The 13,451-nt window shown below is 38.7% G+C and overlaps 1 protein-coding gene across 4 annotated transcripts in view; it reads left to right on the top strand.

Moving 5' to 3' along the window:
* The window catches only part of LOC125766953 (protein sax-3-like), a 152,329-nt gene that overhangs the window by 84,092 nt on the left and 54,786 nt on the right, over positions 1-13,451 (top strand). For all 4 annotated transcript variants that reach the window (XM_049433076.1, XM_049433075.1, XM_049433077.1 and 1 more), the window contains one exon: positions 3,018-4,003. In XM_049433076.1, the coding sequence (XP_049289033.1) occupies positions 3,943-4,003 (61 nt within the window). In that variant the 5' untranslated portion in view covers positions 3,018-3,942. The remainder of the gene's footprint in view (positions 1-3,017; positions 4,004-13,451) is intronic.

Raw genomic sequence — 13,451 nt, 5'->3', positions numbered from 1 at the left:
AAGAGTAGATGCGTTCGCCACGCCGTGGTAGTAATTTTAAATGAAAAAGTAAAATTGCTGGGTTAAAAAAAATCTTCCTCTGTTCCACTGTCGGAAACAAATGACATCGATCCCGGGAGAACGATCAGATGTGTCGTAGTATTTCATGAAAAAGTGGCGTTTATGAAGATTCTTTCGCACCTCTTTTCGGGCAAGGTTTCCGGGGGTGATGATACCAACCCCAAAGAAAAGACCCCAAGGAGTACCGACCTCTAATCGGCATGTTTCGCTGGTAGCCGCACGATTGGAGAGCGGGTTTGAACGAGCCGCTACAAGTTGGTAGGAAATTTATGCGATTGTTTATTAAAACGTACCCCACGGTCACATTTAAGCGAGAGAATCGGTCGTTATTCGTGTTTCCTTCCAATATGGCTTACCGGAGGGTATTGTGCCGTGGGAGATGCATGGAAGGAACGAATAAACTGAATCGTTTTTCTTTCAGTTTTTGTGTGAATTCGGTACGGCGACCGGTGACGGTTGAAAACTCCGTCTTTTGGTCTTGCTGGTGTATGTGTATGGATGTGACCATAACCATACGACCGGCACCAGCATCATCGTCAATGAAATTCTTCTCAACTCTGGTTAGAACCATTAAAAATAATCGGTGGCAACGTTACCATATGTTTCCGTTGCCCGGACGGCTTGAACTATAAAGGAACGCTCAAAATGAAATGAGAAATGTGTAAAGGAAAAGCGATCGATGCAGATGAATATGGAAGAAGCGAAGACACAATTTAAACAAGATTCTACCGACCCGGCCCATGCCAACGATGGGTAACCCATTTTAAGGGTTTGTGGGACTCTTTCGGATATTACAAGTGTTGTGTGTATGCGTTCGTGGTCAAGATAAAGGAAACGATTTTTCTTCGACTATGTTCAAGTTGACCAACTCAAACGCACACTGTAACGTGCGAGAATATGCATCAAAAATGTGTTCTGGTGATATTCTAAAATTTGTTATTTAAAAGAGTTACCAACATTGTGAAAATACATATTTTGCACCACCACAAAACCAATGAAACATTTATGAATCAAGCAAATTGAAGTACTTGAGCGTCTGATTTATTTTGGAACTTTCATGGTCAAGCTAAAATAACCTTCCTCGTTTGTCTCGCTAACCGTGAAATGATAATCCTTTTGTGGTGTTATTTTCGTCTGACTTTGACGAGCGAACTTCACAGCTGTGAAACGAAACAGCATGTTCTGCAATTGTTTGAAAATGTTTGACCAAGGGTTTCGTATCGACCAAAATGCGGCATATGGTTAATTTTGCTTTTGAAAGGCTTGGTTTGTTTGCATTTCTGGACTGGCTGTCCAATGGAGGAGTTTGTTTCAAAATTAATTGGAGGATTTTAGGAATCTAGTACTCAGAAAGGATTGACTGATTCGGATGTTTGAGGAATTACAAAGAAAATCGCAATCGTTTATGGTATGAAATGGATATCTTGAAAGTGCGATGTAATAAAAAGCTTTAATAGGTCTTCTTCTAGAACTGATTTAAACTTGGAATCTTGAGAATCGTACATCAAAATATTAATGTCTAAATCTGAGAAAAATTTAAAGAAGTGGCGATCTCCAGTACCACGTTTCTCTCCATTTTTCTGAACTTATCGAAAGGTATGATAATTCATATAATAAGTCTAGCCTAAGTTAGAACATAACCTATCATATTTGCATATTATTTTTTTTTAGACGACGAGATCTTTGGCCCATCACTTCGTACTCATCTCATTGATAGAATGTGTCCTCCTCATCGATCGTCATTCGCAAAAGTGCCTTATTCAGCAATAAAGGATGAGAGTCGTCTATGCTTATTTTTTCGGTGAAGAATGTAAAGGCCCCGGTGTCTTGTTGTGTGATATCCTCTAAAATTCAGTAGGACTTGTCAGTTATTAAGACTACTACCTCTCCGAAAAAGTACCTTTCATCAACACCTTAACCGCTCTTTCTACATGATGTCCTGCAGATGTGCAGGGTGCGACAGGATATTGTTAATACCCGAACTGTTGTTCGGAGTAGACGAAGAGCCTTACGATATTCAAATTCTATGTCCAAAGGCTACCAGAACGATCAAATCATATAAATTAGGTGATAACAATATTCATTTTTTTCATGTGCATCAGAATTGATACATATCGAACTATCGAAATATTGGAGCAAAGGCAAAAACGTGTGTTCTAGATAATGTAATATATGAACGAATCGTGATACATAAATTTAGTGAAATTATTCAGTATGCACAACGAAATTGGCACCAACCCGCACCTCTATGCGAAAGGAAGGTGGCAACAAACATAAGCCCCAGAGGGAAATGATCTAGCTTTGGTGTTGGTAGCAGCGGCGAGGTGATACGGTCGAGTCGCTCGCAACCTTTGCTGATATGGGTAGCTTCCAACTCGACCGGGTGTACGTATCCGAAACGCTGCGGGATGAAAATCTGTCGATGGGGTACATTACTATTTCGCAGCCGATCTCCCGCACAATCTAAACTTTAGCATTTAAGCAGCGGCATTCAGTTGTAAAATCTGCCTAGCTGTGAGTGTTTCCTTATTGGTAAAATGCAGCTTACGCCTGGAAGCACCGATTGGCCTTTGCGTGTTTGATCTTTAACGGTGCTCACGACTTTATTTACAATCATTCGAGTTCGTTTGAATTTTGACTCACTATCTGGCAAGCGTAGCAAATTATTGGCGATGTGGTGGGTTTGGTGCAAAATAAACAAATAAAGATTTGATACGTTACACTTTGTTATTGGATGTTTATTATAAATGCAATATTCCAGACCATTCTTCCAATATGGAAGAATATTTCATATGATAAACGATCCTTCAACGCCATTCTAATTATACGCTAGCACTAAATAATGAATTTCAAACAGCCTTTTCTAACAAAATGAGTAAAAGATACGAAAACATATCGTTTACATATCTGATCACCATAATAAACTGATCCCATTTTTTCTCTCTCCATGTTTCCAGAGTTCCTGTTAAATCTTCTCCAGCGCAGTGTCGGCGAACAAAAGGATTTTCTCAGAAAAGAGAATATAGGGAAACAAACTTGTGTAAATAGAAGGAAATAATTGGTAAACAAATTCCTTACCCTATCACGCATCTTGTCGTCTCCCTACACATACATCTTACGAAATCGTGTTCCAAAAAAAAAAAAAAACATAACGAAACCCAAACCAACAAAGCCCTCTAGGTCCAATTAGGAAGCAAGAGACCACAGGTTCGAGGTTTCGGCGTGGAATGCTAGAGAGGTGTCGAATTCAGCACACACACAACACTTTCTTGCGAAGCAACAATGTTTTTTTTTTCGGGGGTCGTCTTTTGATGTGAGTGTTGATGCTGGAAGATGAACGTAAGGATACGCGTCGCCTTAACTTCAAACCATCGGCCTAGGACCTCTCGTTCGTCTGTTCGTTTCCAAAAGCATAAAAATATGATAATGATGAGTTAAGATCGCTAACGACACGACACCGCTTACGAAACGCATCGAAGCGGGGTGAAAAAAGGGAATATACAATGAAAAATATTTAACACCAATGTTCCAGGTGAAACACGCTTGTGAGCGTGACGTGTTTTTGTGTTGTGAAAAGGTGCGAAGTATGGTGATATTAAGCGGGGGCAAAAAAATTAGTGTGAAAAAGTTCTAAGCCGTAGCTAAGGAAAATGGAAGGCTTTTTGTTATTAGTGTTGTAAAAGAAAATTGCTTCAAATCGATGATGAAAAAATATTGAAACGAAAAGAGAGATCGTGCGCGATTGCGTGTTGAAAATAGTGCTTATTGTGTGTATGTTGGCAAGCAAAATTGGTGTGCATAAATGTGTTTGTTGTAGGGGATAGGTTAAAAAAATTGCTAGTGTTTGCTGCTGAGTGGAATTAAAGATTCCACTAATCAAACATGGATTATCTGGTGCTAGTAACGACGCTTATAGCACTGTTCATCAGCCCAACGATTCAAGGTAAGTTGTATTTTTTTTACGCTTCATTATTCAATCATTCAAATGTTTTGAAAATGGTAGCATTTACTAATTTAAAACGATGAACGAAAAGAATCATGTCCTGTATAAATTTACATATTAAGTAAGGTTCATATACAGGGGTTTTCAAATTCACAAATCTTCCGTTCATTTTCGCAATAGGAAATTATCAAATGACAAACCCAATGGCATAATGTGTATTGCAAAGTCACCACATGATTTCGTAATAGTGAAAATAAATATAGTAATCTTAGTATTTCCGATATTAGATTTTAGTAAGCAACTATCGGGTATAAACGAGATAACAAAAAAAAAAGGATTTTTAAAATGTCACGAGATATAATTTTTGATTGGAACGTTATATAACTTGCCTCAGAAATTTTGACGTTAAGGTTTATTTTGGTAAACATCCCTACATGATAAATACTTCAGTAATGGAATATTTTAAAGTAGAATAAACGAAAAGGAAAATATAAATAAAAGGTTGGATAAAGTAATCTATTATTTAACTCTTTATGAAGTAAAATCTTTTTATCAAGTTAACTAAATGTGTATGTAGGTAAAATTGTAATTTATGAAATTTGCAGGGTTGTTCAATTGGTTTTAATTTTTTGTTTTTATTAGTTAAAACGGAGAATGGTTGAAGATAAACAGAATTTTAAATATTGTTGTAATTGTCCGTTAGTAATCGAAAACAGCAAATTTACAGTTTGTAATAAAAATCGTTTCATAATATAATGATGATAATCGACCCAATACCACAGGACAAACTCATGGCGCTAGAAGGAAACTTTCCCGCGAATCTTCTCAATGTGAAGGTGTAAGTGAAAGTCTAGTTTTACCCTCCGTAACGCGCTAATTAATTTAACAATGTCATTTCGTTGACATCAATCAGATTAACTTTTTCTTTTTTTTTTGACGTCCTTAAAATACCTTTTACTGGCTGCGGGTACATCTACAAGTGTTCTGCGAGGGGAAAGTGAAATGTTGACAACACGAGCGCGCAACGTTGTTTTTCGCGAGCACGGTTGGAAAATGGATGAAATATTTAATTTAATTTGGAGCACCTCTTGCTTAAATTCCAAACCCGCTTAAGCCGTTCCAGCTCTCGCCACCGCAACACTGTGAGGTGGAAACATTGGAAGGAAAACATAAGGATCGGCAAAGTATTTGTAATGCACTTGAAGATAGGGTGAAGTGAAGACGTTACAATCGAGCATTTGGTGTGGTATGGTTCAGACAAGAAAAGTGAAATACAAAAAAAAGTTTCATACTAAGAAGTGTGCAGCCGCCTCAAGCTTAAGGGCACATTAGATGGGCAAGTCTTCGAATTTATTTTGTTTTATTCGCGTTCTGTGCGGGGCGAATACAGAACAAGAAGCAACAACACTTCCGACAGAAGTAAGTACGCTGATCTGATCGTGCGCCTCGATGTACTCGACGCCGCCACGAACTCCAACGTGCTACGGTGGACAAAGTAATTGAGATCAAAGTTGGTCCGCCGCCAGCAAAGCACAGAAGCTGTATGTAATGTCTTCTCCCGTAGCAACACGAAGAAAACCTTTTTGCTGCGGGTGTGGAAAAAAGGACTTCACTGATGCTTCGTTCATCGTTAGGCAGACTCAACGGGTCCCTGGGCAAGAACATTTCCGGTCCCTGAGAAAGTGCAAAATATTTTGCTCTTATCGTTAACCCATCGCCGGGGAGAACCATCTTACGAAAAGGGACGGAAATGTCTTGCTGAAACTCTGGAGAAGCCTTTCGCTTCCGATGATGTATACAAGCGTTACCACACGCCCGTTTGCCCACAGTCGGCGGGTACTAGTGGGTTGGAGATCTTTCGTTAATGAATTTACTTGTGCAAAATTTTCGGGAACGCTGGGCTTAAATTAAAAGATACTTATCTGCATAAAATTATCTCCGATATTCAGTGGCAGGCAGAGCAGCAGCCAACCAAGACTTCTCGGATGGTGTCGTTGTTTGTCGTTACGTGCGCCTGGTATGTCCAATCGTAAAACAGGAGGGATGTGAAATGTTCAAGACACCTTCGGCATTATGGTGCCTTGCAATCTCCCTGGTGTGCCGAGTGTGCCAACCCATCGGTAGCACCAAAAAGACGTCGTAATAATATTCCTTTTTGGCAGGCCTTAACTTTGTGGACCGACTTGTGGCCGGTCGGCGCTGGTTGGATGTAAAGTTTTAGCGCCTTCGGGGGGTGAATGCGATAAGAACAATTTCCTGCATTTCGGTCGGTTTGGTAGCGGAATGATTGGTGAAATGTTCCACCAACGAATGGGGGAAAGAGCATATAACGGTGGGCCGTGAATTTTTGTGGGATGAAGAGACAAAAAGAATTTAATGAAAATTACACGAATTAAATGACAGTTTCCGTGAGTTTGGTTGGATTTTCGCAAGACGGCGGCGCGAGTGTGCCGTTGGTCGTGAGCGAAGAAAAATGACTGCGGCTAGTTTGTTAACCGTTTGCTGGTTGATTACACGATTAAAGTCTTTTCCCTTCCAGTGACTGGGCGCGTTTTGACTGAATAGACATCCACAATTTTAATCAGTTTGTGCTGGCGGCTCTGGTGGGCAGGTGTTTCGGTGGAAGACCGACGCATAATGATTTGAGAGAATTTTTGGAGGGTAGAGGGATAATTTTCTTGGACTTCATTTTAAAGCACGAAATGGACAATACCATTTACATGTCTGTCTTGTTTGCAATTTTGATCAAAAATGACACAAAGTAAATGCTTACTGACAAACATACGCAAAACGTTAATGTTTCATACAATCAAGTGTCATTTGTTGTGATGCTGTTTCAGTTGAAGTTAATGATAATGCTCCATTCAGTTAATCAAGTATAAATGTACACATAGTTGAACATAAATGTCTTCTGAGTTAAGTTATGGTTTTGGTTTCATTTTACTGCTTTTTGGTAAAATATTATTGTGAAACGAAGTTACAATCATTTTCCTTACCGATACATTATGATCGAAATCAAACAAAAATGATAGATCTTTTACAAAAAGAAAAACTACAAAGCAAAATTTGTAACGTTGGCAGTTCAAAAATAAAGTCCTAAGCATCGAACATTTTTCACTTTTATTTTTATTTATATTTAGAATATTTTATTTATTTTTTTTTTTATTTTAAAATAAATGTACATACTATCCGTGTTGTTCGCTTATCTTGTAAGGGTATTTTGTAGAACAACTTAATATCCGTGTTATCCGTTCATCCCCAGAACCGTGTAAGTTTCGATAAATACAAAATCAATGTTTTTAAAATTTAATGTTGTTTATACTCAAGCAATTAAACCTAAACAAAAATTCCACAATGTTTCAAAAATGTGATACATTTTGCCAAAGTGTTTTAGAAGTTTTTTGTGGTAATACTTTTTCTTACATTAAAATTCAAAAATCGATGATAAGGAAAAGTTTTTCGTGAAAAAAAAAACAACTTTCCTTTCTTCCTATCGATATCAATTCCTGCTCGTTACTGCGAAATCGGCAGGGAAACTTTTTTTATCAGCATTTCCAAATTAATGGTCAAGGCAAAAAGGGAACGAAATCATGGTTAGAATGTGAAACGGTCTTTTAAACATGAACCAGAAGAAACGGGCTAAACAAACAACTCCTCCAAAATCTTCCTGCAGGCAAGTTGCAGCCGGCTTTAGCCTTGAGTTGAAACTTGTTTTTTTTTGTTGTTGTTCTTTTTAGTGGTTAGAAGCTAAGTATTTTCATTTCCCACTTTTTGCCAACAAGAAATACTGCCGCATCCAAAAGCGAGGAAGATGATGATGGTACTTTGGCTGTGCGTTTTCGTTGCCGCTGAACGTTAGCTATTATCAAGTGTTTCGCTTTCGTTTATTAGATTGAAGCCAAAGTTTAGAAAGTGCGAAGAAAAAATAAAAAAGGAAAGAATCTTACGAAAGAACATTTAGATCGGAAAGTTCACCCCATAGAGAGAGGCTTCTGCAACGTTTTTCGGAAGTGCTGAGAGCAACAACAGGAAACAAAAAAAAGGGAGAAACAACAGCAAAAAATCAATATCAAACTTTACTGCCTGCCGCTATTACCTTTACGCACCAGAACGGAGGCGGAACTTTGTTTCGAACTTTTATTTGTGATTTTATTTTGTACCGAACTCATTCTTAACACGGAAGCGGTTTCGTTTCGAATGGTTTATGTTCGATTTTGGGTTTGATTGTAAATTTTCGTTCGTTTTCATTAAAACTCGTAAAAGTGAAATCAATTTACGCGTGCTGGAAGTTAGATTTTTATGGTTTTTTTTTTCATTCTTGTTTATTGATGAAGTTTTCGTCTGGACGAATCCTTACTTTCGGATATGCTTTACGCTGATAAGGGTTTTTTTTTTAATTTTTTGCAGTTTTTAGAGAAAGTTTTTACATTATGTTAGCCATCGTTCAACCAACATGAACATGTTTATTGATAGTTGTTGTTTTCCTTTGTATTTACGTTTGTACTCGATATGCTTTTGTAGTGTTGGGTAAATGTGATTCAGATTCATGAATCTGAATGAATCTTTGAACTGAATGAATAATTCTCAATCTGAATTTCAATAATTAATAAATCTTTAAGGATTCTTTGAAGATTAATGAATCTTTTTGGAGTCGACTCATAAATTGAATGATTCTTTTCAGAAGATTCATATGAATGACTCTTTTCAGAAGATTAATTAAGCACAACATTATCCTTTCGTGAATATTTTATCTTCGGAATTTTTAGTAATTGATGTTTGAATGCTTTTATCTTATTTCTACTGAGCTTTTTACACATTTAATTTTCTTACTTTCATTCTTCGTTTTTTTTTTTTATCATTTCCATTGTTTTTCTACTTAGTAATATAACAAATGATCATTTTCATTGAGCCATTTCCTGAATGCTTTGCTCATTTGGTTGGAAAATAATATAAAACAAAATAAACAATAGCAAACAAACGAGACGGTGGAAACGTTTGTTAATTCGACAAGATGACCTATTCTTTTCATGCAAGATTTATTTATGTTCAGCTTTTCCATTCAATGGGCACCGGTACGTGTTGTTTGCAGAATTCAAAAAAAGGTGCTCCGAAGTGGTAGTTCTTTCGCTCTCGATTTCCTCTTTCCTTTTCGTTAACCGTTCCGATATTGCCCTGAAGGATATAGCCACCGCGGTTTGGTGGTAGCAGGTGGAATTGATTAACTTTAATTTTCCGTCCATTGTATTGTTGTGATATGCCCTTCACCACCGCCCTATTGTGCGGATTCTCAAACCCACTGGACGTTTGGATATTATTTTTGCCTCATTTCTTATTGCCCTTTGTCAATAATTTATTCCAAAAACAGTCATTTTCGAAAACATGGCTGAAAACATGAAACCGTGGATAGAGAGAGATAGCAAGAGAGTTACGAGATCCTGGTGGACCCCTTGGGGCCATGACCAGAAGGAGAACCAGTCGATAATTCTTTGGCTGCGCCCGTAATTTATGACACTGCTGGCGCCCTCGAAGCATTCTTTCTTTACCTCGAGAAAAACCTTTAAAAAGTAGCGTTCCGGCGTAACGCTTATTGGCAAAAACCCCGTGGCATCCGGTTGGACAACAACCAATTACTCACTCTATCGGTTTTGTTAGCGTTCTTCTTCCGCCGATTGCCGGTCGTGTAGCCACCGGCGCCAAGTCGATTGTGTGAGCCTTGGTGTTTTCGGGATGTATATAGTTTGGAGAGCAAATGTTTGATAACTACCCCAACCCGGTAGCCACTAGGTGGCGGAGTCCCGTGTTCGCGTCCTGTTAGATGGGATTTTCGGATGGCAGCGGTAAAAATGAAAGTGTATTTTCCTGTCAACAACCATGGTTGGTGAAAATGGTTAAAACATCGCCGGTAGACGGCACGGGGCTGTTGCATTGTTTGAACATGACAGCATCTTCGTTGCAGGGACATAAAACGAGGATTTTTATTGTAGCAGACTTTTATATTTTTGGGCGAATATTGGTGAGAAAAAAAGGATGTTTCGTGTATCACTATTCGTTGTATTTACGTTTGCAAGAAAATATTGTAATATTCAATGTCCCGTGGTTCTATCCCGTATCCTCAATAAATGAAGCATTATTTATTCTGTTAGCACCATGGTTCCTAATCCATCCTTTGTAATGCAATGGATAATAAAAGGTAGCTTCCATACGTAAAGTTGCTGACAGACCGTGCAGACAGAAACAAAGACCGAAAGGTATTTTTATTGATTCAACCTGCAGCGTACCATTTTCGGGCCAAATGGTTACTGCTGGCGTGACTGTTGTCCTTGGAACCCTTCGTCCATTTTTAACCACAGTTTGCCGTCGAAGATGGAAATGGACAGAGGGACAGGAGAGGGGGATGGAAGGAGCATTTTGATCCGACACTCCCGCGCACAAATTGTGTGTCCGTGTGTCCCGTGCACCAGCAACATCAAATGCAGTACAACCCGGTGTTCTCTCCATGGTGTAGTACACATGCGCACCTTCCCGCCCCAACTCCCGAACAGCATGTGGACATCATCGAGGGGGTTTTTTCCCTCCGCTTTTTTCGGGGGTCGTTTCGACCTTATCTTGAACTTGATCTTGGATACCATCGTCTCGTGCCGAAACGTCCGGAATTCCATTGTGGAACGCGGACACGTGAACAAGGAAACGAACATTCATTCGTTCGGGTACACACACAATGGGTATTTTCTCGCCTACTTTTAAGGATGATCGGGGTAGATTTCGTATGCCGCGTGGTTAATGGCAAAAGGGGACGTGGATGCAAGATGCCGGGTTTTTTGGTGTAGCGGTGTAACAAAGGCTAATGTACAGTGTGTAAAATTACTTTATGGGCAGGTTGTCCTTTTTTGGAGCCTTATTGCTAATATAATATTATATTGATTTTTTACGTTTTCGAGCAGTTGTGCAATGACCATTATTTATGAATTCCTTTTAGCGTTTTTAATTCGTTTTATATTGTAAATCAAAATCAAGAAATTACATGATGTAAAATGTTAGTAATTATTGTAGTTTTTAAATAAAAGTACTGCTTTTCTCATTTATTCCACATTGATTTTTTTGGTTCTCCATTTTGGATTGAACAAAGAGTTTTTAATAAAATGCTTCTTTCTACTAGAAACTAATTTTTAAGTTCGATTGCAATGGCTTTGTCTTCGTCTTTGTCAAAGTAAATAGGTTTCTAAATAAAACTGCTTGCAAAATTATTTTCTGCTATTAAATGTCTCGCGTAGAGAAAATCTGATAAATATTCACTGATCGAAAAACTGCCTGATAACTACTCGGGATTTTTTGTATGATTTCAAATTGGCCAATCTGAAAGCTTTTTTAGATGTTAGAACTAGTTTAAAAGTTTCTTTTTTTTCTGTTAATTTTTACAAAAATTAAAACAAAACATTCAACGGCTTATTTTTATTGCCACTCGTATACATGCAATATACTTCCTAGCGGGGTATAGCAACCAATTTCATGCGACGGCCCAATGAAGAAAAATGGAAGCGAAACTCATTTTACCAATTTTCTTACGAAAATGTTTCTTGCTCCCTTCTGTGCTACGGATTGAGGCATGGTTCCTGTAACGTTTTCCTTTACACATGATACAGCGAGCATGTGAAAATCCTTAGCACAATTTCCTTTTAACATGCAACCATGTAGTGGGATTTTCCTCTTGCGGAGGGTAGTCTTTACCGTTAGCGGCGAAGGCACGGCGAAAACGCACTATCTGCAGTCCAAAAACTCAGCCTCCCCAACTCCTAATCACACGCTACTCGGTTTCCACCCGTCGGAGGAATTTTCAATTCTGGTGGCGCCTCTTTTTAACATCGTGTGCCGGTTTTCACCAAATTGTATCTTCCTTCTCGCCACGGACTAATACTCCCGGATCACGTGACAAGAATTCGTGAAAAGTCTGGCCTGAGGAGCCAGTTGTCGTCCTTACATTGGGATAGTGTTTTCCTGCCATTTTCTTTTTCCTTTTTTCGGTTGTTGGTTTGTTGGCTCCCCTAGCTACAGCAGGTTCGGTTTGGTTGGATCCTTTTTTAGATTTTTTTTGTTTGGTTCTGTTGGTTCATGCTGAATCCGTTCACACAGTCCCTTTTGGGGTTTTTTTTTTCGAGACACGCGCACTTGTGACTGTCAGGAAGAGGAAACAGTAAGTGTATATCTTGACACTGCCCGTGTGTAGTATGAACCACCGAGTTCGTTGGCATGTGTAGTGTATTTGTTTGTCTTCGCGACGGCCACCACCCCATCCCAATGGACCAAAGTTTACTAAAGAGTGTGGGAGGCCCAGGGTTTTTTTATGGCACAAAACATCCCCCTACCACCAAGAAAAACAAAACACCAGTAACCCCAAGTGTTGATGGCTGTTTTCTTTGTTTTCGAAAAAAGGACGTACTTTTACGTGGTGAGGGTTTTGAGCACCTATATGAAGCTTTTAGTGTAGTGCATCGTGTGCCTTCTCACTTCGTTTGTCTCTTGCTGCTGAAAGTGATGACAGGATACGATATGTTACGTTTATGCAGCCGTAATTCAGGAAGGTACGTTGGGTAAAGTCGTGTGTTTGGTAAACTTTTCGTTTAGGGATTTTTATTTTCTTTTCTTTATCGTGGTTTGCTGCATACCTCGGATGATAAAAGGTAGCCTTAGATAACGTTTTGTTATATCCTTTGCATAATTTTATTTCGCTATTTATTTAAAATATTGCTTTGTGTGACGTTTTGAATATTACTTTATTATTGTTGTGTTGTATATTTTATTAAAAATCATGATTTATTCATGGTTGACTTAAGCTTCATTCCTGTCATCAATTATTAAATTGTTGAAATTTTAAATTTTTCATTTTTAAGCACCTTTTGTTCGACATCTTAATTATTCGTTTAAATGACATTTAAATTCCCCGACGTTATATGGTGATGCCCTTGTTGTTGGAAGATGTCTGTAGCAATTTGCATCAAAGTGTTACGAAACCGTTTACGAAAATACACGCATCGAAGGTAATGAAGCGTCTACTTGTTTGGAAAAGGCACACTGGGCGATAATTTAAACCTTCGCTTTCTTCGGTGTGTCTTACGCGCATCAGCATCAAACTTTATTGGAGGCCACCGAACAGCAGGGCAATTCGATATGATCAAGGTGATTAAGGGAATGGGCCATAAAATTTAACACACCAGAGTATGTGCGGTCATCTGGCGAAGAATGTCAACTTCATCAGTTAAATTACGCGCGCTGTGTATACCCTTCTCCAGCAGACTTCCGATGTGCTCAGTAATTCTCTGGACGTTGGGGTCTCTGTGTGGTGGTGGTACCCTTGAACACAGGATATCAATTTCATTCGAAATAAATGATATTTCCAGGTGTGTGCGGTGAAATCGTAGCCATAAATATTGTACCGATACTTTCAAGCTTTACA

Source organism: Anopheles funestus, chromosome 3RL, assembly GCF_943734845.2.
Source record: "Anopheles funestus chromosome 3RL, idAnoFuneDA-416_04, whole genome shotgun sequence".
Taxonomy (NCBI): domain Eukaryota; kingdom Metazoa; phylum Arthropoda; class Insecta; order Diptera; family Culicidae; genus Anopheles; species Anopheles funestus.
This window is presented reverse-complemented; position numbering and strand designations above follow the sequence as displayed.